The sequence below is a fragment of the Solanum tuberosum genome, unplaced genomic scaffold, assembly GCF_000226075.1.
Source record: "Solanum tuberosum cultivar DM 1-3 516 R44 unplaced genomic scaffold, SolTub_3.0 scf00274, whole genome shotgun sequence".
NCBI lineage: Eukaryota > Viridiplantae > Streptophyta > Magnoliopsida > Solanales > Solanaceae > Solanum > Solanum tuberosum.
In genome coordinates, this window is record NW_006239198.1 from 200172 (window position 1) to 227211 (window position 27040).

Below are 27040 nucleotides of genomic sequence, written 5' to 3' on the forward strand. Positions count from 1 at the left end.
TGACTATCCAGGGAAATTACTCTTAAAAGTGATCCTTTAATAGGCCGAAGAACGGCGGAGCTTCTATCGTGTTGCATTTTCTCTGGCGGACCCCCCCCGGTCCATCGTACTGGAGCGATTCGAGAAGAACGATTAGGCGCATATTCTATTCTTTCTACAATGTCTATAGACGAAGTGCTTCGTTTCAGATCAATTCTTCGCTGCAATCGCTTCGATCCGGCAGTTTAACAGATCTCGCAGGAAATCCCAAGTTGGCTACATCACGGGAGACGGGGAGAGTGATTGCTTAAAACATTGATACATCTTTAGTTTATCGAGGACGTGATCTTAGATAACAAATTATGGAGGTCGCGTGTTAGGGTAGAAGGTTAGTAGATAGTAGATGGTTGTTCTTGTTTTTTTAGTGTTACTTCATTGTACTAGTTGTATTATTGTAGTATTTCTTATTTTTATACCTATCATTGTTTGTTGTTAATTGTACTTCAATTAATTATCACACTATTTTATTGTTCTTGTTCCTTTCTCAAAGGTTTTGCATTGTTTTCCCTGTTAGTTGTTATGTTTCCAACACTGTTTTCTTCTTCTTTGTACTTGAATTTGATGTTATTGAGTTGGGTGTCTTTCGAAAATAATCTATCTAGCTCGACGAGGTAATGATAAGGTATATCTATACTACCCTCTTCGAATCGTGCTTATGGATTTTCACGCTGAGTATATTATTGTTGTTGTTAAATGTACCAAAGTGAGTGTTTTTATTTTTGTTAATATTTAACAAACTCTAAATTGCAGGCGCAACCCCCAAAATTAAGCAATAACAAATTTATGCCCCGTATCTTTTCTTTTGACGAAACATTTTCTCTACTAACTTTTTCACTTGACACATTGGGTACTAAAGCTGGTGAATTTCTAGCACTTTTAGTACTAGTAAGAATATTGCAACAAATTGGAGAAATGATTATCAATATTAGCAAGGCAATTGCTGTATAATTAGGAGCTGAAATCCCTGTTGCCATGACAAAAGTTGTGTTAATTATTTGCCTAGAGAGTACTTAACCACTTAATTATAACCTCTAATGATATGATTTGTGTACTAATTAATGTGTCCTAAGCAAAGGTTTATATAGTGTTAGGAGAGAGCCTTAACAATTCAAGAATAAAAAATTGAAGGGCCAAAACTGTTTTCTTGTGTTTATTTTTTGCAGTTTATGAAGGTATAAGTATTATTAATCAAGGATTAGAGATTTAATATTTTGGAGAGTGAAGCCAAAATATAAAGACAAGTGATTGAAAATCAAAAGCCGGATCATGGCATCTTAATTAATTGCTATATATAATTAGAGGAGGATGTAGAGTATCAGTACTATTAGGTTTATTTAACGTCAGTATTTTCAACGCGAAACATAAATTTATATGTAAAAACTCATGAAAATTATAACAAAATAATAAATATGAATTCATAAAATTTAAATCTTGAATCTGTCTTTGCCTATCATAATCTCACTGGAACCTTCCTTATACAATTTCAATTAACATTGAATACTCTCTTCATATAATACGATCAAAAAATAAAAACAAAATTTGACTTGGTACTCATTTGCTTATAGTTATTTGAAACATTTGTCACATTATTTGTTAGTAGCTACTTTTGTTTTATGTTTTTGAATGTCTTGACATTTTCCCTTATAAAGAAAGTGACATTCAATTCAACTTGCACATACATCGACTATTGTATCAAATATTTATAACAATCTTAATTTACACTAATACACTAGTGCACGAGATACCGTAGAAAGGTGAAACTATCACGTATTATCAAATACTTACAACAATCTTTACACTAATACACTAGTGCACGAGATACCGTAGAAAGGTGAAATTATCACATAGACATTCATTTTTAAACGAACGAACTACAACATAGTGTTAGGATCGAAATAAGCAGGTGTAATGCGGAAGCTAGCAAAGCAAACCTCAAAAGACCATGAGTAAGAAGACAAACGAGAAATATACCAAAAGAGACAGATTTAACGTGGTTCGGTCAATCGACCTACGTCCACAAAGGAGATGAGCAATCCATTATAAATATGAGAGTACAAAATATGGAGAGAAACAACCTCAAACAATTCACTCTGAATACAAGGAGGTACACAAAACTCTCCCCCATAACCGCAACTCTCAAAACCCTAGGACTACATTGTGAATGCTAATTAAGTTAGAAGGAACAAGCCTATATTTATAGAGTCCTAAANCAAACGAGAAACACACCAAAAGAGACAGATTTAACGTGGTTCGGTCAATCGACCTACGTCCACAAAGGAGATGAGCAATCCACTATAAATATGAGAGTACAAAATATGGAGAGAAACAACCTCAAACAATTCACTCTGAATACAAGGAGGTACACAAAACTCTCCCCCATAACCGCAACTCTCAAAACCCTAGGACTACATTGTGAATGTTAATTAAGTTAGAAGGAACAAGCCTATATTTATAGAGTCCTAAAACCTTTCCTACAAGAAAAGGACTAGTCAAAATATTAAAACCTTTTCCTAAAAGGAAAACTTATTTATGGTAAGAAATCAGGGCAAATAAACCCCAACACATAGTACATTACCAAGTCAAGTTGGAAACCTTTTGGTGTTTTGACGAACAGATGTACATGAAAATATAATTTCAATAATAATATGTCATTTGGAATTTTCAACAGAAATCACAAAGTGATAGCTAACACATTATATAATACTACTTAAATTCATAACACATTATTATGCCTTGCATTTCATACATCAACAAGAAAAATGATAGATATCATACGATACAAAGTTAAGCTTATATACACTTGCGATATAATTTTTCACACAATCAAATCCCCAGAAGGACGACTATTGGCCTTTAGCCGTCAATAATAAGTGGATTCATAACCAGGACATGACTTATTGCAACAAGTTCAAGCACACGGATAGTATCTATAAGTTAAATCTCGCGCATTTATAAATATATTTGTAAATGATCAAGCGTTGAAGACACTCATCCATTCAAAGTATCAAGCATTTGCACTTGTGTCTGCTTGGTGGCACCTTGTTATCTTTTCCTTGTGAGAAAATGACTTTGATGGATTCAAAAACCTCATCAACAGATTTTCCAGCATCAACCTGATATGTTCAGACACAAGGAAGCAGTTATTACTAAAATAACGGGTGGATGTATCCAGGATTTAAACTATACGAGTTCAATTCTTAGCATTGAACTATTGTATTTTTAAGATTTATGAGTTCACAAGTACTATGTGTTACAAATTTACAATTACATATAAATTTATGCTCTACATTGAGTCGAAAGTATTGGGTTCAGATGAACTCGGTGCTGCAATGTTGCACCCACCTCTGACTAAAATCATTCCATCTTATACAGATTCAATATCTAAAACATTTTATACTACGTCCACCAACCTACTCAACAATAGAAGAAGATCATAAATTTATGATTTACCTTCCTAATTTTCCCCTTTGATTCATAGTATTCAATTGTAGGGAGAGTTGACTCCATAAAAACTTTAAATCGCTTCCTTATTGTCTCGATGTTATCATCCTCTCTTCCCTGCATAGTTACTCTGAATTAAGTAAAAAAAATCCTTGATATAAGTGCTAAATCGATGTACCCTAATACTATGTTCCTCGACTCTTCAAAAAAATTGTCAGGTGAATGTTGGATCCTCCAAAAGTAATGCATTTTTGGAGGGTCCAACACGGGTGGGGCAGCATTTTGGAGAGCCCGAGAAACATAGGCTAAATATACCTCATTTCTTGATAGCAAGCGCTTCTCCATTTCGTCTTGTGGACAATCTAGATAAAGGACAAACTCAGGCTCCATTTTTGTCTACAAAGAAATCCCAAACGATAGTTATTTCAAATTATACAAGCAAAATCAGTGTGCTACTGACTTGCATTAGAAACAATTGAATAATAAACTAACTTACAAGATCCTCAAATGCTTTAACATTCTCTTCATTCCGGGGGAAGCCGTCGATAAGGAATTTGTCACTATTGATTCCCTGCATGGCTTGTTGAAGAAGCCTCACTGTTACATCCGACGGAACAAGCTTTCCCTCCTTCATAATTTTCTGAATCATAGAGCTAAAAAAAACCGAACGAAAGAAATAAAGACAGCGTTGTGGCATACAAAATTCTTACTTAACAGAACTGTAAGCCTACAAAGTGGATATTATGATCTTATTCCAAGTAACACCATAGAGGATTTCTTAGATGAAACTAATTGCATTGTATATGCTCTAGGAGCAAATCAGTTTACATACTAGGGTAACAACTACGGATTTATTGAGAATTAAAACGGTTATTGAATATCGTAACATTACCCAGTTTCAGAACCAGAACTGATTTCTTGACGTAGAATCTCGCCAACACTAAGATGAGTGTATCCAAATTGTTGTGCTATTCTTTTGCATTGTGTTCCTTTACCACTCCCCGGACCACCTGTAACATGAATCATCACAACATGAAAATAAGGAAGGAAGAAGTTATGTTTCTAAAAATAATAGAGATAAAAAGATCTGCAATATCACATGCTATAAGCCACAAGAAAAAGAATCCATAACACTTATGTGACAATGTCCCTTGTGAATTGCGATCTTATTAAGTACTCCTTATGCTTGGGGATGTATGTATTAGCTAGCATTGTATTAACGACTTACAAGGTTGATCATGAAAAGGCGTAAAGCACACTGAAGCAAGTTCAAAAGAAGGTTTAGAACGAGACTTGCATCTATTAAAAAGTTCTTCAAGAACTTAGTTTCTAGTTTGTTCAACCAATACACTGTTAAAAGCCATTGTCTTAATCGACCACTGTTCATCATTGACATCTCCTATAGCTGACCAAGTGCTTGAATAAGCCTTTAACGCGCTTAGGCGTGTCTATGATCATGCATACAACTAAAGTACTGAGATGCAAAACCACACTAGTCCTGCCTCTGTTATTCATTATGAGTTTTTATAGCAGATTGCATATCTGTAGCCCTCAAGTTCAGTATACTACCCCTGACGTTTGAAATAACACAAACTTGCTTTATATTTAACTTTGATATAACTATAACTAGTGACTAGAATGAACCTCCATTATTTCCGAATGTCAATTCTACCCTCATGATCTAAACTAAGATCATTTGACAACCATCAACGAACAACGTTTCTTGTTTCATTTTGAACAAAACTGGATGTGGAAATCCAGATGTCTAAACTGATCATAAAATCATGCTGTTTACAGAAAGCATATTATCAGAAGTTACACACACTCAACTTTTAAATTCAGCTTTCATTTTAACACCTATTAGATGAAGCTATGAGAACAAAAGGTAAAGAAAAAACACAGCAAAATGTTGTTCTTTTCCTTCCTTTATGCTGGTGGTCGGATATGCAAGGCATGGAAGCCGCAGAAAAAGTATGTCACTTCCAATTTTTATCACCTTCCACCGTTACCAAATAAGATATTATGTACAAACACCAGATAAAACTAGATACATTTTTCATGATGAAACAGGAACACAAGATGCAGTTTTAATTTCATCTAAAGAGATACAAAATGCAGTAGACGTAATTACAACAGGAAGTGCAAGTAAAGGAATTACGGACATCCCAACCTATAACAAAAACAATTTTGACCTTCTTCTGCTTTGCTGAGCCTCTATCACCTTCCTGCAAAATTGAGACAATCAGATGATCAAGAAACAGTATTAAATGGTTTAATTCAAAAAAGAGGAAAATCACCATCCCGAGACAATATTAGCTTAATTGGCAAGACTAATAAAATAACTATCACATCGACATTAGAATGATAAGTCTGTATTATACAAAGCCAGGACTATTACTAAACAAACTTTGAATATCTGAGCTGGAAAAGGTCATGTTGAATGAGACTACGAACCAGGACATGCCTTACCGTGAAGAGTCCATGTGCACTCAGCAGCGAGTGTGGCATAGCATGTGAAAAATTATCACTAGAATTTATACGGGGAATCCCCCTGAAATTGGATTTCCTGAGGGATCCCAAAGTATGCTTCGCCTTCAGTATATGAATTAACTTTTGTTTGTAAGATTACCAGTACGGATTGTATACTTGGTCACAAGCCTCAAATGTTGTTGACTTCAGTAGTGAAACAATTCAATTCTAGTTTATGAAACATTCTCGTTGTTTACAAAATTAGCTTCTTCTTTTTTTCAAATCTCTAATCAGAAAACAATGGGAATTCATAGCTCCGTGCTATACAATATCAATTAGGATGATGTGCTGTACATGCTTCATGATCCCAAAGGAAAAGCAAACCTTCACAAGCATGTTACCAATTAAGAAAGACTGGTAAAAATAAAATTAAGATGAGATGAATAACTATAAAAAAGGGCTGCCTAGTTCACGAAGCATCCTGCATTCACGCAGGCTCCGGAAGGGCAACACATAAGGGGTGCAACATAGACAGCCTAGTTTGACACAATTATGAGTGGTTGATCCAAAAGTATGTTTCACCGGTTCAAACTGCCTTTCAGTAATATTTCTCGATTTCAATCAAATGTTTCCTGACTTCAATACTGAAATCATTTTAGCTTGCAACATGTTTCTCTTTATTAACCAAAATAATTTTTCTTTCAAATCTCTAATCCAAAACCAAAGAGAATTCATCAATCTGTGTTGTACCAAATCAATTACGATGATAAACAGTACACGTCATGATCCCAACCTTCACAAGCATATTAACCAATTACTTGAAGGACAATGAAGACAGACTTGAATATATAAAATTAAGACAAGACGGATAACTATAACGGAGTCAAAATCAGAAATTCCAATGATAATTGGGAAAACACCAAAGATTCTTTCTCACCTTGTGTAAATCCATCTTGGATTGCCCACACAAAGAATATGTTTAGTTAGTCAATGTTCCTGCAGTTCCCTTGTTCACAAAAAGAAAAACAATAATGATTTGAAAACTTCCTGCTAGAAAATTTTATCATACTGAAGACTTTTGAATTCAGGGGCGGAGTTACAGTGCTACTTACTGGCTCAGCACTACAACAGTACCTATAACCAATTAACTTTAGCCCAGACCTTGTATTTGTGTCAAAAATCCACTTAATATGTAGTCCCTCTGTCTCAAACTACCTGTCAACTTATCTGTAGTGATTGTGAAAAATATTGTCTCATATTATTTGTCATTTTAGAAGTTTAAAGAAAAAACTAATTATTTCCCCCATTTTATACTCAATAGTAATTATTCTTGAAAACTACAAACACCTCATTTGAGTAGTAGAATTTTGACTAATGAGTTGTTTATAGTTTTCAAGAATAATTACTATTGAGAATATAATGGGGGAAATAATTAGTTGTCTTAAACTTCTATAATGTTTAAAAATAAAGGATGGATAAAATAGTCAAAAACCACTTCGAATCAATGTTTCCTTCGTATGCCTTATAAAAGAGAAACACGACAGATAATTTGAGATAGAGGGAGTATAAATAATTTATTCAAAATCCAACAATTTACCTTTTTTTATAATTCCGAATTCATATACTCAAAATTCTAGCTCCGATTCTACTCAAATTCACCAACAATTCCACAGGCTAAAGACATCATACAGAATACAGATCATATCAATTGCTCAATCATCTATCTATGACTAGGCAGACAGCATAATATATATATAGAACTTTTTATTACCAAGAACAACAAAATTTCCCCTTTTTTCAACTCCCATCAAAATTTCCAAGAACTATACCTTCACAAAACAACAAAGTTCACAACTTTATCTTAAAGAATGAAAAAAAGCAAGCAAACTGAGAAAGGAAAGTACCTAACTTGGACAATACTGCAAATTTTTTCTTAGAAAGTTGCAGAAGTAGAACAGAACATATATATTATGATGTTTTAGATAAAGAAAGACCCAATAGAATGGGAATAATTCTCAGTTTCTGATGTTACAAGTGACAGTTTTGGGGATTTGGTCTCTTTGATTCCAATGAAAACGAACCTTTTTTTATTTGCTTGTCGAGAAAAAACAAGAAGAGAAATGAATTTGTTTTGGGTGGGGAATATGGAAAGTTGTAGTTAATAGCTGTGACTTTTTATTCTAACAAGTAACAGGTATGATTCCACTACGCAAGCCCGATGTGACCAGCTCGACTCAAAAGACAATTTTTTTACTTTCGCAAGCCCGATGTAAGAAAATTTGAACTTGAGACCTCTAACATCAAAGTTCCAAGTTCAAATCACTGGGTCCCTCCGAAGGTAGGGATGATTCCTTTTTAAAGTTGAAAATTATTTTATTTTAATGAGAAGTCATTATAGCCACATAAATATTATATAATTGTAGTATTAAAAATCTTATATTCCATTTTATAATATGTTTAACACCATAATTTTTTATCTGTCTTGAATTATTAAATATTCAAAATTATAATATAGTTTGTACTAAGATTCTAATAATTAGTCTGGTAACAAAACTATCCATCAGAATTTAGAGAAAATGGTCTAAAACCCCCCAACCTATACCCAAAATCTCAACTACACATTCAAACTTCACGGGTGACCTATTACCCCCCTGAACTTCATATTTCTCTATTTTCTACACACTTAAACGTTGATCTGTCATAGGAGGTGTTCTCACCTCCTTTAGGCGTGTTAGAAGGTGAATTTTGACGAAAATTTCTTCTTTCTCCAACAGTCATCTTCCCCACCCTTCAATAAACCATTGTTTCTTCTTCCCCACCATTAACCCTTGTTCCTTTTAGAAAAAATTCACGATTTTTCTCTCAAAAATAAGTAGGGTTTAGTTATTTATGTTCATTTCTACTTCAAATCTTGAATTTAGGGTTTGTAATCTGCTCTAATTTCTTATTTAGGTCTCTAATTTGAATTTTGAATTTTGAATTTTCTCGAAATTCATCAAAAATGGCAAATGAAAACTCGAATAAGCTTTGTATGGATGAATCAGACCCAAAATTAGTTGATAACTACGAAATCAAGTTCAAAATACACAGCAAAATCCTTCGATCATCAACAGAAATTATAAATCCCTCGATCATCAAGTTCAAAATACACAGCAAATGGTGAAGGAGATAAAAAGGAAAAAGGATATTTTTTGGGTCTTTTACGTTTTAGGAGGGAAATGGGGGAAAAAACAAAATTTGGAAGTTGAAGAGGTGGGGGATCCGGCGCGTGCAATCACGTGGACTATTTGTTTGGTTTATGTGTTGAGGTCAGCGTTTAAGTGTGTAGAAAATAGAGAAATATGAAATTTAGGAGGGTAATAAGACACCCGTGAAGTTGGAGTGTGTAGTTGGGATTTCGGGTATAGGTTGAGAGGGTTTTAGACCATTTTCTCAAAAAAATATACTAAATACTAGTGATCCGACTTATACTTATAGCAAGACAAGTTTTTTTTAGTGATTTAGTGATCTGTCACGTTCTTAGTCTTTGTATTTGACAATTCGCTCGAGTAAATCTTTTTCTTATTTATTGTTTGAAAGATTGCTTGGAAAAATTTACAAATAGATGTCTCTTTGTTTATACTATTTACTTGGGGCTAATATGTAAATAATTATTGTTAGACAAGTCTCTATATATTTATAAATAAGTCCCCCTCTCTAGAATACTTTGCACAACTAAAATATTTCAGGGACCTTCTATGAAAATTAATAGAACTCTGAGGTATTCCAATGGAATTCTCCATATGTCTAGTGAACCTTCCACTATGAACTAGCATTCTTCCTATGTAAGCACTCCATGTGGGCAATCTTGTGTCATGTGGCACTTATGTGATGCTAATGTGGCGTGATGACATGATGGGTCGTCACAAATCGCTCTTGAAATTGAATTTTAATTTTTGATGCGAAATATGTTTTTATGCAACTTTTTTAAATATGATCAAAACTTCTAAATAATGGTGTGTAGATTTTCCATTTAAAATAAAAATATATATTATTCAATTGCATGATTTGTCTTTTAAATGGATTAGTAATCATTTTTATTAATTAAATAAATAATTTTTTGCCATTCAAATTCAAACTTATGCGGGACATAACTTATGAGATATTATAGTGTAAACATAAAAACTCTTACCTCACGAAAAAATTATCCCGCTCTCTCCCCTCTCTTCTTGTTACGTAATTGATACTAAATAGTTATTAAAGTGCCACTAGTTAAAGCATAATTACACCATACACGTCTATCTATATACACATCTACGTATCTAGATAAGTGATAACTATGTCTTCATTTTTGTTCCTTAAAGTATGTATCTATGCATAAATATATTGATTGTGTCATAAATTTGATACAAGATATATGTATTTATGTACAAATACACTAGATACATCATATATACACTAGATATATCAGTGCTGTCTCATAACCAAGATGTAATTATTCCCGGATACACTTGATTCATCAATATGTTTTTATGTTGGATATATGAAACTGATACCAGATACGTTAAATGAAATTGATATACACATACATATAGAAGTAGAGGGACGTGGGTAGAAAAGAGGCTAGCAAGAGAATAAAACAAGTGGGATATAATCTATCTATATATAATATTTAATAGGAGAAGAAAAAACTGCCACGTGTCAGCACTACAAAATTAGTAGATATTAAATAATAAATGAAAATTTTTAAAAACAAAAACAAAACAATATTAAATCAAATTAGAAATTTTGAAGCAGTTTTCTAAATTAACGTGACATATTTAAAAAAATAAATAGAAATTAACATTATATAACTTTAAAGAATTATTTAAGTGATATAAAAAAATAATCTGAACTTACCTTAAATTAACATGAATTGCAAATAAAATATTATACGAATATAAACATTTCCATAATATAAACAAAAAATGTTAAAATTTTTCTGTTGCCATGTTCTTCCTTGAACTTGAAGTGTTAAAAAACTTTACGTAAGGTTTTATTATAAGAACTTCTATTGTTTATATATATTTCCTTTCAATATATAAAAAAATAGTAACCAACTAAAATATGTCATGTACTTACTTTTAAGAATAGATATATTTACTAATTGCTATTTAAATTTAAATCGACAGATTTAAACTGCCCAATACATTATATCAAAACTTTAAATACATTTTTGAATGAAAAATTTATTTATGGGATAAGCACTTTTTTTAATAAAAAAAACATTAAAGAAAAAGAAAAATAGAAAAAAAATAAAATATTAAATAACCAAAACCAATTATAAAATTTGTAATTACCAAATTAATTTAATATCATAAATTTCAAACATAAAAGACCACAACAACAACACAAAAAATAGAATATATAATTATCAAAATTAATTGAAAATCTGAAGAAAAAAAGTGCCATTTACAAATAAATAAAAAAACATCTCACGGTTAAATTACCTTTTGAATTCCTATAATAAAGGATACTCTAATCAACTTCACTCCCACATTTGCAGATTCCTAAATTTATTCAAAAACGATTTTTTATTTTCAATTTAAAAATTATGAAAGAAAAGAATAAAATTTACAACCCATAAAAAAAGTACTCCCACTTCCCATAACTTTTTCCTCACTGTCAATCATTAACGTTAACCAACTTCATTTCTTATGTAACAAATTTTAGAACATATACAATCAAATGATGAACGAGAGAAAAGTCATAGGTAAGTATTCTTCATAATTTATATGAAAGAGATGGAGGCAAGTATTTGTCATACTTATGACTCTTTTTGATTATTTTATAATTTTACTTCTACTGAGTTTTATTTTTAGTGATTCATAGTCTGCTTTGCTTTTTCATTTTCTTATTTCTTTCGAAATATTGGAGTAAAAAAAACAATTAATCTTATAATTTTAATGTTCTTATTTTCTTTGAATATTAGGTTAAAACAATATGAAAAACAATATTCATAGAGTGCAACATATGAATAAGATACATAGAAGGGGTTATATATAATTGTGGCACTGGGAAGACTAGTGGATGAAGGCTACATTTAGTAATTCTCTAAAATATACTATTATTTATTCTTCATTTTTTTACATGTATATATCACTATTCAAATTGCAATAATAAAATCAATATGAATAGTGACAAGGACGATGAAAGACTTGAGATGGTTCAAAAATGTAGATATCTTCATACTTTAGGCAATTATTTCTATTATTTTTTTTTAAAAAAACTAACATTTTATTACTTTCTCATTCTTCACCCTTGATTATTTGAACAGTCTTATTTATCACTATGATAGTGGTTAGAAGGCTTAAAATGTGAGCAACAAAGTCCACAATTTTTTTTGGTAAAATATGATACTAAAATATCATATAGTTGATATATAATTTTTAGAAAAATTAAAAGATATAATTTAAAATTTTGAATTGCATGCCTACAATTTGACATTCAAGTGATTAAAACTTCTTAGTTTTATGCTTGACATTATCATAATAGTAGGACTTTTTAAATTACATTTTATTTTAATATAACAATTAAATTTTCTTATATCTTTATTATGCTAACAAGAATATAATAAAAATTGTGAGAGTTATTTATGACTTTGAATAATTTTGAAAATAAATAAGTTAAATAATACTAAAAATTATGGTCATCAAATTGAGATAATGAACTAAACTTATATATTGATTTATTTTCATAACTATTCTATTTTAACATGTTAAGGTGTTAAGTGCTAATAATCTCCAATGTAAATTTTATAATATCATTTTATAGTAGGTCGAATTTTGATATTGTCATTAAATTAGTGTTTACAATTACAATATAAACTAACCGTGCAACGCGCGGGTACGGATACTAGTATATCTAAAGGCAAATATACTGTATTTAGAGGCAAATACAATATATCAAAATGCAATTCAAATAAAATACATAATTATTGAAAATATAGATGCGTTAAACAATCAACACCTATTTTAATGTGTTTTATAAAAGTTGCAAAGAATAAAGGGAAAATTACACGTATAAGCAAATATATACTAGTTAATTACTTAACATAGCTATAGTTTGCCTTAATTACAATTCGTGACCTACTTTTAACTATAATTACGCGACTCAGCTTTTTAGTTTTGTATAATTCACACATTTGTATAACTTTTGTATAATGTAATTTTTGTATAATATAATTTGTATAAATAACAGTAATTGTATAAATTCGTTATTTTGAGTTTATACAAAAATAACTGAATTATACAAATATACCCGCAAATTCTACAAACGAGGCAACTTAAACTATAGTTACAGTCCATAAATATGCAAACTATAACTATGTAACATAATTAAGTTTATTATAATGGCTATTTGCGAAAGTTCTCCAAAAATAAAAACATTTTTGTGGACTTAAATATTGGGCCTTGTGGGAGACCCGAATACACCTGCAATTCCGGACCCAATTTCACGTTAAAACATAATTTCGCTCTTACGGTCGAGTTTCACATTTGGACCGAACAGCTTTTTCCATCGGCGGCGAAAGCTTTGCTCCATTAGAATCTCAATCTCCGGCGAATTATCGGCGATCGTATTTAAAAGCTGAGTTGTAAGATCTCCTCCATCTTCCGTCCTCTCTATATTGATTCTCACCTCTATGTCTTTCCCCAAAATAAAACCCTAATCCCTCTCCTAAAAAAAATGTCAATGGTACTGTTGTAAATTGTTTTTCGATGTTTATTGTTTTTTTTTTAATTTTGATTTATCACTGTATTAATTAAGCTTCACATCCAAATTTATTGCTTTTTTGGGTGATTTTTACAAGTTAATTGTTGTTTAATGTGTTTGTTCTGAGCTTCAAAGTTAATGGAAACTATTTTTATGGGTTTTAGTACCCTATTTTGAATTGAGAGAATCAAATTTTGGATTGAAAACAACAAGGGAAAAGAAAAAAAAAGCAATCTTTTTGATTACCAAGGTCATTATTCAAGGATATCTTCACATTTTTCATCATATTTTACCATTACATAGTGTGGATGTAATTTTTCTTTTGATTTGGTTTCAATTTTTATCAGTGTTGTTGCAATTGTTATTAATTTGTAGTTATCTGATGTGGGAGATTGAAATGTTTGTATAGAGTAATGGTCCATATTCACTGGTTTGTGCCACTAAATTTGTTTGTTTCTTTTGGACCTCACCCTTTCTGCTCATTTTACTTCTTAACTCTTGTGTTCCTCTTAGCACAACCCAAGCATAGATGTGAGTTTGCACCTGTTTTAATATGAACAACTACCTCCATGGATCACTACCTTGACTCTACCTTATATGCTTTGGTCAGACGGGGTATATGTGGAGATGCTGACATATATACATGTGTCCATCTATTCCCATGAGGACTTATAGTCAAGACGAAGCATGAGGTCATTCCTTGTCCTTCTAGCATGCTGGTGCATAAGCATGCTATTCTCATATTAGACTAAGTATGCTTTGAAGATAAAGTTACCACTTTGGGGTCTCCACATATCAATTTTTACATTAACTGCTGAGCTTATAATTGATATTGTTGGAGCACAGCAGGATCTGTATTTTGAAATATCGTATATTTTGGCCCCCAAGGCATAGCTCGAGTGGCAAAAGGTGAAGGATTTGTGGCTTAGGTCGCAGGTTCAATCCCCACACCACGCAAAGCGAAGCCCGGTATTTAAGTGGAGAAGGGTAGAGGGGCGGGACCATTATCCACCGAGTTTAGAAGGCTGTGATTGGTCCAAAGGGCGGGTCACAGACGGATTTCTTGGTTATCAAAAAAAATAAATAAAAAAAATCGCATATTTTGTAGATTTTTCTAACTGACTGGTGTATAGTGGTTTGACCCATATAAATGCACATCAACAGCGACTTTTCACAGATGGGCATTGCTTTCTTTGTGCTTCTGTTGCTAGTAATTTTTTGATGTGGTGGTGTCCTTTGTAGTGAAATTATCATGTGACTTTCTAATTTTGAACAACCAAAAACCATTATCTTTCTCCTAGAGATTAGTAGTCTCTTCAGGTTCAGATGATATTCAGTAACATATGTCTGATGATTCCTACATGAAGATCTTAGTTGTACGTTACAATGTTTCAAGAGTTGTTCTGGGAAGATTTTGATTTTGAGGAGTCCAGTAAAGGGGAGGCCAAATCATGACGATTGTTTCCTGGTTCATGATGGCTTGACTATCTGTTTGTGCATGCATTACAGGAAAGCCTTACAGTCATTCTGCAGCTGATACTTCAAAAAAGAACATCAAGAGTTCTGCAGGAATAACACCAGTGGCTCTTGCAAGAAATGGATCCTGGTCGATATGGCCCCCATCAAGGATGGGAAAATAACAGCGTAATTGTGGTTCCTTTCTTAATCACATAATGGATGATAAACAAGAAACTAGGGTCATGTGATTGTCCAAAACTTTTTCCGGCATCTCTTAAAGAACAATGAATGAAAGCCATGGGAGAGTGAGGATGTGGAATGGTTTGCCTAAACTTCCATCCATCATTTTAACTTGCTGACACAACTTATTCTCTTGAATCCACAGGCTTTGGAGGGTTATAGAGGAGTTCAGGAGCCAGATTTCCGGTGAGTGTTATCATTTTTCACCAAAAGGGTAATCAAATTGCTTGATGGTAAATTTATTTCCCTGAGATTTTAAATAATATTTTACTTGTCACCTTGATAGCATGAAAACATTTAACAGAAATATTCTAAATCTATTAATGTACTCAGCTTATTATGCTGGTACTTGAAGCTTCATTTCTTCCATTATTTCTTTGCCTTTTTTCCTATTTGCCTTTGCCTCATAGTTTTGTGGCAGGGCTGGTGGTTCTTTTGATGATAGGAGGTTTCTAGACGATAGATTTTCAAGGGATGGTGTTTATCCCCGGGGTGCCTATCACCGTGATATACTGGAAGGAGAGCACTACCCTCATCCACCAGCAGCAGTTGGGCACTGGCCTCCGACAAGGAGAAGAAGTTATGAAGAAGTGTACCCTGTGGAGAGGGATTCCAGAAGGCATGAGAAGCCGTACGTTGATTCATATCATGAAATTCGTGAAGCTGATAAGTATCATGAGATTAACACATCCAGAGATGGTTATCACAGTTTTGACAACTACCCTGATGCTGGATTTGACAGGCCTGCTAGGTACGGGGGACGGGAGCATGATGACCCCTATGATGATTATGACTACAAACATCGTATGGCTCACCCCAACAGAGAGGATAGCCGTGAAAGAGACTATGAGTACAGTAGATATAGTTATGACTCAGACTATGAACAAGGCAGTAGGAGAGATGGTAATTGGAGACGACGTGAATCCCACGAGCGTGAACGTGACAAAGAATCGAGTCGTGAGAGGGATCCGAGTCCATATAGAAGGCATGAGCGTTCACGTTCTCGTTCTCGAGGTCATGATGATCGCCTGAGGTCAAGATCTCCTCGAAGTCGAAGTCATAGTCGCAGTCACAGAGAGGACAGTTATGATGATGGCCGATACGATAGAAGTGAGAGACGAAGAGATCGTGATGATAAAAGATACCATGACAATTATTCTGTGGTATGTTTCCTGTTTCTTATGTTGCACTTCCCATTTGCTTTTATGTTTGGAGGGGCTCATGGCTTCTGTTATGTTAATGCAGGCTCCTTCAGCGACTGTTGTTGTCAAAGGCCTTTCACAAAAAACTACTGAAGAAGATTTGTATCAAATCCTTGTACTCTCTACTACTCTCTCGTTCTCGCTCAACCTCCCACATGCTACTTGTCGCCCACCCAATTTAGCTGTATTTGTGCTCATCAAATTTCTCCCATTGCTATGTTTTTTATTTCTTTAGGCTGAGTGGGGTCCTCTACGCCATGTTCGTGTGATCAAAGAACGAAATTCTGGCATTTCTCGTGGATTTGCTTTTATTGATTTCCCTTCCGTGGTATGAAAAATTAATCATATGCAAATGTTGCATTTTCCATTTTATTATAGCACATAATTGAACTTAGCCCTGTGAAATAGGATGCGGCCCAAGCAATGATGGACAAACTTGGGGATGAGGGTCTAGTTGTGGATGGTAGGAAGCTTTTTTTTGAGTACAGGTAAATATAATTTTGTTGCATTCGAGGGCACTAATTTGTTATCTTCGTTATCATTGCCAGTTTATGTTTTGCGAGATTGTCTGTGATGCCAAGGTGTAATGCACCAATTGTTTACTTTCTCTTGCACATGTAGGGTCAATTGAGTCAATTATTTATGCTTTCTTGAACCATCATTTCTTTGTGATAGGACCACTCTAATTTACCTTTAGACTACTAGTTTTTTTTTTTTTTTTTTCCTTTTTTTGTGCTTTCTCACTGCATGCATCTCTGGCGTTTCCTTTCATGGTATATCTGTCATAGGCCGCCCTCCATTTTGCTTTTTTTTTTTTTCCATGGAATTTTGTCTCTGTCTGGGGACTAGGGAAGGAAAGGGAGTAAGAGAGAAAGAAAATGTTTCTCTTCCTTTGTGAAAGTAAGAGAAAGTAAAGAAGATGAAGATATATCCACTGGGCCCTGTTCAACTTCTCCTGAATTTTCCTTTATACTTATTCCCTGATCAATCAGGACTGTAATTAATATTTCTTCAACTTTTTTTTGAAACTGGTAAATGTATTAATATTTCTTCAACTTAGCTTCCTCTGTTATTTTCATCTTTTATTTTCTGCAATTTCTGTTTTTGTAGTAGTAGAGGTACCATGTATTGCGCCAGTTTTAGATATTACTATTGGCATTTCTGCTTAATATGAATAGATAGCACTCCAAAGTTTTAACCAACTGAACTTTTTTTTGTTGCTTGGCAGTAGCAAGCCAACTGGAGGGCCCGGTGGGCCTGGTGGTCTAGACAGTGCTTCAAGATCTAACCATGGTCACCACCGGAGCATGACTGTTCCATCTGATTGGATGTGTACCATCTGTGGATGTGTGAATTTTGCACGGCGGACATCTTGCTTTCAGGTTCTTATTTGTTACCCTATATTTATAGTAATGTACCTTGCTATTTGATAATCTATGTTGATAAAAGCACCTTCATTACCTTCAAGTTTTATTTTATTAGGGGAAGAAGATAAGTTACTCCCTTTGTCCCATTTTATATGAGGTAGTTTGACTCGGCACGGAGTTTAAGAAAGAAATGAAGACTTTTAAAACTTGTGGTCCAAAATGAATGGTAGAAATTTGTGTGGCTGTAAATTATTTCATTAAGGGTAAAATAGACATTTTATAGTTAAATTGTTACTTAATATAGAAATGTGTCATTCTTTTTGGGACTGACTAAAAAGGAAAGTAAGTCTCATAAATTGGGATAGAGTGGGTATTATTTATGAAACAAGTAAAACATTAGTTTTGTAACTTGCTTCGACTTTGGTCGAATTCACAATTATCCAAGATACGCACACAATTCAGCACTCAGACTCAAAGGACTCTCAAAGAGTAAATAGAATAAGTTGGTTACTTTTCATCTTTATTATTTTTCCTGTCCCCTAAATTATAGCTATTTTTTTGGTAACTATTTGTATTAATCACCAAGCATCAACAGTACAATACCATAGTTAGGGGTTGTTTGGTTTGGCTTTTTGAAGTAGCTAAAAGCTAAAAACCAGTAATTTTTTGGCCTAAAAGTAGGTGCTTAAAACACTTCTTATCTTTCCCAAACACCTTCAAAAAAATAAAAAAGAGCTTAAAAGCCAAAAGCTACTTAAAATAAGCCAATCCAAACACACTCTTAGTGCAACATCAATTATAGGTATGTTTTTAAGAAACAGGATTTACACTTCGTTGGCAGAAATTGTTGCATCACAGCCCCTTCCTTTTGTGTTTATACATAATTTATGAAGATGTCCATTTGTGTTATTTTTTATTTTATTGACTGAAGATGAACTACATTTGTTAGTAATGTGGTCTAATTAACAGATGCAAATTTCTCTTGTATGCATGGCTTGTAGAGAGAGAGTTGGAGTTAAGAATGCTATTATTTGTGTTCAAAATAATAACGGCCTTCTTTGGTAGTTTTGTTCTTGTTTTACTTTACACCAATCAGACAGTTTTTTATCTGCTGTCTGAGGAATATCCTGTCTGGGTTGTTTGTAGATACATACTATAGTTCTAATGCACACAAATTTCTCAATGACTTGATCTTGTGATTGCCATGAGTGATCCTTTTTTCTCCTCTATGGAACAGTGTAATGAGCCACGAACAGATGATGCTCCTCCAGCAGACATGGCATCATCCAACTCTAGCTCTCTAGGGAGGAGAGGCGAAGCAGGTAACTTATATATGCTATGTTCAGCTTTTATCTAGGGTCTATTTGGAACATCCAAGTATGGAATACATTGGATCCGACTTGGTTTAAGTAATTTATATCCAGCATAAACTAATCTGCTTTTGGTCCTTTTTCTTAAAATGTAAGTCACATAGGATTTCAACTAATCTTGGTTTGGCATGTTATTAGTTATTTGGATTTTATATTATTACCACCTTTATACCTGTTTCTCTTCCCATTTCTCTTTCTTCCGTATTTTCTTTCCATTTCAAAAAAAAATATGTAGGGAAGAGAAAATTGGGAAGAGAAATATGTATAAAGGTGTTATTACATTTGGGTAAGGAGAACCAAAAATATGGTTTCAGCTCTACAAACTTTTAGGCCTTATTCTTTGGACCAAATCCGAATTATGGCCACTGTGGGATAATCTTGATTCCAAAAATAACGATCAGGTTCTTGCCAAACTAGGATTTTTAAAATAAAACTGGAGTTGCTTTTCCCTCTTAATTCAGATCAAGGGAGTCCCAATTCCCCAAATGGGGAGCTTAATTAGCACATTTGGAGTGATTCTAATTTGATACATTGTCAGGTCCCACGCATGTCTTGGTTGTCCGTGGATTAGATGAAAATGCAGACGAGGAGATGCTTCGTTATGAATTTTCCAAACATGCTCCTATTAAGGTGAATTTTTTTCCTGCCATCTTTGCTGTTCATGTGTGTTCCTGGCTCCCTATTGAGCTGTCTAACAACTTTAATATGTGCAGGATCTTCGTCTTGTCAGAGACAAGTTCACTCACGTCTCAAGGGGATTTGCTTTTGTGCACTTCTATTCGGTGCGTGTAGTTTTGGTTGTTATTGAAGCAATTAAATATTCATCTATGGAACATAATATCACTAGGAGTAGGCATTCTTCTTTTTGGTTGCCATGAGAAAGTTTATATGAATATCTATTTTGAGAAGTTCGTGTAAAGTACTTTTTGTGTAGATCATGTTGGTGATTCGGAAGATAAATGCCATTTTTTTTGGGAGAAGACAAATTACCGCCTAAACTTGTTATGTCACTTGTCCCGGAAAATCACCTGCACACTTAAAGCGATACTAAGACCCCAATAAAATGACTCAACTAGATTCAGTCCGGGCCGGGCTTTGTGCACATACATGCACGGACACATGTCACTTGTATTTTTTTTTTTAGTTTTCTCCTTTTTCTTATAATCCCTCCTTTCCCTGCCTCTATGTCATCTCTTCATTTATACAAATCCCACATCACTCATCCAAGCTTCCTTTTTTCCCCTGTTCTGTCTATTTTCCATCTAAACACCGTTACTTCCTTTTTTCTCTGTCATCTTTTCACTGTGGTGACCTTTCCTCCTTTAAGAGCTTCCGTATGTGCCTCATATATCCTCCATTGAATACGCTGGGTAAAATGATCCATACTCTTTTTTTTCCTCCCTTGCTGAGGCTAAGGTGGTGTCAACCAAAGGGGCATTTCTTTTTTCTAAATATGCTGGGAAAATGCAGTTTATTTTAAGAGGAGGTTGGGTGTGTGATGACCACAAAAAGAGTTCTGAAATGCTAAGCGAGCAGCAAACATTTATTTTGATAATCTTTCATATGTGAGCTTGACAGCACATTTAATGCTGTAGGAAATTGCGCATAATCTGATTCTGATGAATGACGAACTCTCATCAGTAGTGTTTTGTAATGAAGTATCATTGTGGGTGTATGCTTCTGATGAGAAAATAACAGTGCAAAGCGTAAGCAAGACCATGGGAAACTCTATCTTGATCTTTAGTTATAGAGGGTAAGCAAAACATGGCAAGAGAGAAGAGAGAAGCAGCCACTTGTACTTTTATTTTGTTTCTTTTTTCAGTGTCTCTGAAGTGTTCCTAAGATGCTAATGGACTTTTTAGTTAAGACTTTCGAAAAGTCTTGAGTACAATTTATGTAGTGAAACTAGGATGAATTGGCGGTTGCTTGGACTGGTATTTTTGTGGAAAAATAGGAGCTAATTGATGGATATGTTGAACAGGTGGTTAGTGTGAGAGAATAGTGTGATTGGGTGTAGAAGAAAGAACAGTAAAATACATAAAAGCACTTAATGTTGCCACGTGCATGTAAGGAAAAAGAAAAATACGCATTGGCCGAAAATGTTCTTCTAACCTATCTTAAATGTTCTTCACACATCTTAGAGGAGGTGACAGCTTAGGGGGTGGTTGTAGACTTGTAGTATCACTTTGAACAAGAGGAGCAAGGGGAACAAAGTTTAGGTGTGGAAGTGGTTTCTTGGGCTAAGTTTAGGGAGTTATTACGTATTTTCCCAAATTTTCCGTATTTTTTATGTGCAAGGTTTTTATTCACAAAAGAGAACAACCTACTAGGTTGTTTCATGTTTCTCATCATGTTGTATTTTGTGATTGTCATGTATAATGTTTTGCTATTTTCTGCATTGCTTAGAGGCTTGCGGTATTAGGATATTTAGTCTTTCTTTGTTAATGAGAAAATTTGATGAAGTGGGTACTAGGAACTTTACTCCTTTGTTGGGGTAAAAAATGTTTATCTTAATTGTGCTATTTTCATGTGATTCAGGTGGAGGAAGCTACTAAAGCTCTTGAAGCAACAAATGGGACAACTTTAGAGAAGAATGGGCAGCTTCTTAGAGTTGCGTATGCAAAAAGTATCCTAGGACCAGGATCTGGTGCTTCTCAGGCTAGCAGCCTTGCTGCTGCTGCTATTGAAGCAGCAACTTTTTCTCAACAGGTTTTCTTCCCCTTCAACTTGGCTATAGCTTGTTCTTTGTAATAATCCTGAGAGCAGGTTCCCATAGATACCTTTGTACGGTGGGGATAATATTTTTCTTTATAATGGTTAGATGGAGATAATCTTGATCAAGTAATTTGAGTTTGAATGGGTGAATGCATTTCATATATACTTGCTTCGTAGCGCAAGCTGATTAAATCACATCTAATGCGACTGATCAGAGTGTATCATTCAAATAAATTAAGATATCCCACCATTTCCCAAATTTATAGCCATCGTTCATCCATTGTTCAAATGCATAGTATTCGTGTTTTTGGTACTTTCTCCATATCAATAAATTTACTGTGCTTCTACTTGATTTCGTTCATTAAGACAATGGGCTGTGCTTCCTCCTTGGTGTGGGTGGGTGGGATATTGTTTGGAATATATGGAAGTAAAAGCTGCCTACTCTTGTTTTATCCATATATACAACGGTTTCTGTTTTTAGTTTGTTCTCTTCAGCAGCAAGGTGGGGGTGAGACAGGGAACTGTTGCTACAAAGAAAGAGCTTTGAGTGTCCTAGGCGTTGTGTAGTATGCAGCTTGCGTTTACATTGGTTAGATGTAGACAGCTGGTCATCTTTCAATATTGGACTGTAAAATGTTGATGCTTTAATTGATGCATGTGGCACATTTATAATTGTCCGAGACATGAAGGTCAAGTGACATGTATGCCTAATTATTCCTCCATGCTTTTAGTATGATGCTGTTGGATGGGCACCAAAAGAGTATAATCCTGATGATAAACTGTCCACCGGTGGACAAGAGCACAGTGGAGAAGTTGCTGGTCAAAATTCTGCTCCACAATCAGGATTTGTCTGGGATGAAGCCTCTGGCTATTATTATGATGCGACTTCTGGTTTCTATTATGATGGAAATACAGGTTTATTTTCATTTTATGCTAAAGCATCATCCACTTTGTATTGTATGTAGACCGGGTCTGGTTAAGCACACTTCATTAGCTTATGATACTTAACTAAAATGAAATGGTAGACACTTTGTCAGCTCACTTTTTGTGCCTTTTGGGTGCCATGGGCTTCTATCACAGTCTAAGTGATATTTCACAGGTCCATTTAGTAGATAAATTACAGATCTCGATGTCCATCAAGTCGGCTCCTGAGAATGTAAAAAATTGGTTTTCACGCACCTTAATTTAACTAATTTTTAGAGTAAAATTCATGTCCTCCCTCAATTTCAACTTTCAAATACTCTTTTTCAATTTCAACTTAAAATACACTCTTTTTTTTTTTTTTAACTTCAACCAAATATTGTTGAAACACTTTGATTTTTGAGGGTGTGCTAAGTTTGATTCTTTCAAAAGGATTGTGTTCCATTGGGTAGTCTTGTTGAGCCGATTTTTATGTGATGTATTGCTGCAATTATATTAATAATGCTATCTTTCTATTTCTGCTTCATCTTTCATTGATTCTCGCTAATTTCAAGTTAGAATATGTCTTGGGGGATGAATTATGTATTAAGATAAACCCTCGTACCGTCCAACATTATCAGTTTCAAAAAAAGATAAACCCTCGTATGTAGTTACAGGTGTAGGTAAAAGATGACACTATCACAATTACTGTTGTTATGCAGGGTTGTATTATGACGGTAACAATGGAATCTGGTATACTTATGATCAGAAGACTCAGCAATATTTACCCTGCACGAATCAGAATGAAAACAAACCAGCAGCAGGACAAACTGAAACTGCCAAGTCATCTGATGGCTCAAACACTAAGAAAGTCGTTATATCTGCACCAGCTTCTACAATAGCTGGTGAGAAGGCTGCCTCACTGCCGGATGCTATTCAGGCTGCTGCCTCTGCAGCAATAGCTGCTGAAAAGAAAGAGAAGGAGAAGGCAAAAGAGATAAAACTTGCATCAAAAAGCAGCATCCTTGCGAATAAGAAGAAAATGAGTAATGTATTGTCAATGTGGAAGCAAAGAAGTCATGAAGGTCAAGCCCCCCGTGTGGCTCTTGAAGACAGCCAGACAGTGGGTGAAGACAGATCTAACTCAGTAGGTCCCGCTGTAAAGACTAAGTTAAAAGCTGAGCCCTTGACAGCTAGAGAGAATCCTACCGCCAGTTCAGTACTTGTAGGAAGCTCAACTTTTCAATCTGTGAGTTCCGAGACTCAGGATAGGCCTAGGTCTCTTACTAACAGCTCTGGGGGCACTCTGAAGGGCGTCATAAGAGGTTCTGGTTTAGGAGTGGTGAAATCGAATACTCTATACACAGGATCATCTGGAAGTGCATCCACGTCACACACCATGCCACCAACCTCAGGTCCATCTTCATTAATAAACGCAGATGCCTCTGCAGCACCCTTTAGGACAGATGCATCGGCATTGGGTTCTTATACACCCCCAGTACCAGCTGGTAGTAAAAGAAGGTTCTCAGAGATGCCATCACAGCCTCCTCCATCTATTAAGGAACAGTCTCAGGCTACAACTGCATACCGAGATCGTGCTGCTGAGCGGAGGAGCTTATATGGTTCATCTTCAGCTTTTGGAGATGATGCATCAGAACATGGAGATTCAAGTAAGATTTTATAGAACATTTTGAGCTAAAGCCACTTGTTTTGAAGTCTTCTCAGTTTTGTATCTCTTCTCTCTCCCTCTCTTCTCCTGGTTTCGAATGCATTATGGGTTTCGTAAGTGTGTATCTTTGTTGCTATTATAGGATGTAATTCCGTAGTCGAAAACTTTTCCGTTGACCAAGACCTTGCTTAGTTGGAAAACTTCAAAAAATGAAGATTCCAATGGTGGTTGCTAGATTTGTTTGGATTTGTATTAACTTGTTAGAAAATTTGTTTTCTATTATTGCTTGGGCTTCAAGATCGGGACTCAACATTCAGAAGAGGTGTTTTTGATCCAACTCCTTTCCCCCCTGGTGTTGGAGGTGGACGTAGTGCAGAAGCGAATAGTCAGAGCTTTGAGGTTATCACGGCTGACAGGGCTATAGACGAGAGTAATGTGGGCAATCGTATGCTTCGCAACATGGGATGGCAGGAGGGCTTGGTATCATTTCTTACCCTAAAACTCTCAAAGACTTCATTTCTATATTATTATCACGGGACAATGTTGTCAATAAGCATTTATTAATCACAACAACAATAGCTACAGCTCAATCCCAAGAAAGTTGTCTGCTTGGCTTTATGGATATCCTCAATGTCATGTTGCTCCATTTAAGATCATCTCACTCCAAAATTATATAAAATAAAATTTACAAATACAACAAAAACACCAGAAGCTCTCTACGAGCCTATATCTCTCTTATAAAGCCAAGATTATCCTAGAAAACATGCTAACATGTCTAAGAGCCTATAGTAAACATGCTATAACATATCTAAAACTTAGCTAATTCTAATTTATTTTTAAATTTTTTTAAAAACATGGCCCAACAAACATAAAGATATATTTCTTCCCTTGTGCCCTATATAGATCCCAACTAATAAGCTTATATTGGTTTTACTTACTTTTAAAAAAGGTTATATTGATTGCATCAGTCTGATCCTGCTGAATTTTGTTTATCATGGTTTGCAACGTTTATTTCTCAAAAAGATAGGGGGATGTTGCATTTTGTTTGTCCTTGTATAAGTTTGTGATTCCCAGGCTGTAAAGTGGCAATTTGGTATTCTTTCTCGTAACGCAAAGCCTGACTTTTATTTTGGGATTTTGTTTTTGCTGTCTTTTATTGTTATGAATTCAGGGATTGGGGAAGGATGGAAGTGGTATGGTAGAGCCAGTCCAAGCTCAAAGCACTGGACATAGAGCCGGACTGGGAAGTCAGTCCAAGAAGGTGGACCCAACCCTTGAAGCACAGTCTGGTGACAGTTACAAGACTCTCATACAAAAAAAGGCTATTGCTAGGTTCAGAGAGATGTAATAAATGGAGAAGAAATGTATAACAACCATGCCAGGATTGGGACTGGAGATGGCGGTTAGAAATGTTTCCGTTTAGGCTAGTTAGGTATTTTGTTGGTTTCTTTTTTAGTTTTTCATTGGTGCCATTAGATTCAAGAACTATTCAAAAATGTGATGTATGAGACTTTATATTTCTTTCTGCACTTGCCCTGTATCCGACGAATGTTTCGGAGTCTGGATGTCTCGCTTGTGTACCTGTTTTGCAATGTAAAAAAGTTCTCTTCATTGTGACTGCTGTTATTCTGGTTTGTTGAATATCGATATTTTAAAAGTAATCCTGCTTCGATTGCCTGGCCGTTGTTAAATAAACTTATCTGTCTCGTTCCATAAAGTAGAACATTGCCTGTTAAAATTGCTTCAAGGCCTCGTCGTGATATTTCAATTTTTAGCAGTTGCCATTGTAGTTTTTGTGGAGGCCAAATATATTGATGGTTCCTTAAAGTTATATCAATTATTAGTAATTAGTATTCGGATAAGTTATCTCCTGAAAATGATTTAGTTATCCCAGAATAAAACAATGAGATTAACAAAAATATTCTTGAGGCCCCTTCCTCAGACCATGTGCATAGAGGGAACTTTACGAAGGTTTCTCAAACATAAACACAAAATATTCTTAAAAAAAATATAAAATTATGATAATTACACGACTTAAGATAACATAATCTCTAAAAATCCTTACCATTTGAATTAATTACAAAAATATCCTTTTTCCTTCTCTTTCTTAATATCTAGATATATCACTCATCTCATACATGACAACTTTATTTGTGTATTTGTGTTCAATGTATCTGATACAAATGTTGTTGTTGATACATAATTTCAAACTTAAATTAGTATGAATTTGATTTATAGTAATGTATGTGATACATAACTTATATATATGATACATAACTTATGTATCATTTGCTATGTATCGGGTGAGGACATGGGCGGCTCAAAGTAATTAGAGGCCTAAAGCGAAATTTCAATTAGAGGTCTAAAATCGAAATAAACTTCATATATATTTATTTAAAAAATATTTTTCTAACTTTTAGATTTCAATTAGAAGCCTAA

The 27040-nt window shown here is 34.4% G+C and overlaps 2 protein-coding genes across 9 annotated transcripts; one reads left to right on the plus strand and one right to left on the minus strand.

The window, feature by feature from the left end:
- Positions 1-2751: 2751 nt before the first annotated feature.
- On the minus strand, positions 2752-8092 carry LOC102603990 (UMP-CMP kinase 3-like). 4 transcript variants are annotated; one of them, XM_006358531.2, is made up of 9 exons: positions 7859-8092; positions 7062-7176; positions 6887-6955; positions 5651-5705; positions 4373-4490; positions 3977-4133; positions 3796-3876; positions 3490-3597; positions 2752-3152 (listed from the first exon to the last, which is right to left on the minus strand). In XM_006358531.2, the coding sequence occupies exons 3-9, from the start codon at positions 6899-6901 to the stop codon at positions 3036-3038; spliced, it is 651 nt and encodes a 216-aa protein (XP_006358593.1). In that variant the 5' UTR covers positions 6902-6955; positions 7062-7176; positions 7859-8092; the 3' UTR covers positions 2752-3035. The 4 variants fall into 4 exon arrangements, with proteins under 4 accessions (XP_006358593.1, XP_006358592.1, XP_015169497.1 ...); XM_006358530.2 differs by having other exon boundaries at positions 7854-8092; XM_015314011.1 differs by lacking the exon at positions 7062-7176.
- Positions 8093-13439: 5347 nt separating this feature from the next.
- LOC102604786 (RNA-binding protein 5-A) lies at positions 13440-26218 on the plus strand. 5 transcript variants are annotated; one of them, XM_006358537.2, is made up of 17 exons: positions 13440-13561; positions 15190-15324; positions 15524-15564; positions 15800-16009; positions 16121-16541; positions 16624-16695; positions 16816-16908; positions 16989-17068; positions 17809-17962; positions 19185-19269; positions 19856-19947; positions 20031-20099; positions 21856-22026; positions 22764-22947; positions 23655-24602; positions 24900-25081; positions 25773-26218. In XM_006358537.2, the coding sequence occupies exons 2-17, from the start codon at positions 15277-15279 to the stop codon at positions 25947-25949; spliced, it is 3027 nt and encodes a 1008-aa protein (XP_006358599.1). In that variant the 5' UTR covers positions 13440-13561; positions 15190-15276; the 3' UTR covers positions 25950-26218. The 5 variants fall into 5 exon arrangements, with proteins under 5 accessions (XP_006358599.1, XP_006358598.1, XP_006358595.1 ...); XM_006358536.2 differs by having other exon boundaries at positions 15190-15443; positions 15800-16541; XM_006358533.2 differs by having other exon boundaries at positions 15800-16541.
- The last annotated feature ends 822 nt before the right edge of the window (positions 26219-27040 follow it).

What these genes read in the sequence shown, in the direction of transcription:
- LOC102603990 (XM_015314011.1), bottom strand. An exon ending in AGTTCTGGTTCTGAAACTGG is followed by an intron (nt 4,134 to 4,372) that starts GTAATGTTACGA and finishes GGTTTTTTTTAG; the next exon opens with CTCTATGATTCAGAAAATTA. An exon ending in GCTTGCTATCAAGAAATGAG is followed by an intron (nt 3,598 to 3,795) that starts GTATATTTAGCC and finishes GTAACTATGCAG; the next exon opens with GGAAGAGAGGATGATAACAT.
- LOC102604786 (XM_006358533.2), top strand. Translation starts at nt 15,277, where the DNA reads ATGGATCCTGGTCGATATGGCCCCCATCAAGGATGGGAAAATAACAGC. An exon ending in TTATTGATTTCCCTTCCGTG is followed by an intron (nt 16,909 to 16,988) that starts GTATGAAAAATT and finishes CCTGTGAAATAG; the next exon opens with GATGCGGCCCAAGCAATGAT. An exon ending in CAGCAACTTTTTCTCAACAG is followed by an intron (nt 22,027 to 22,763) that starts GTTTTCTTCCCC and finishes CCATGCTTTTAG; the next exon opens with TATGATGCTGTTGGATGGGC.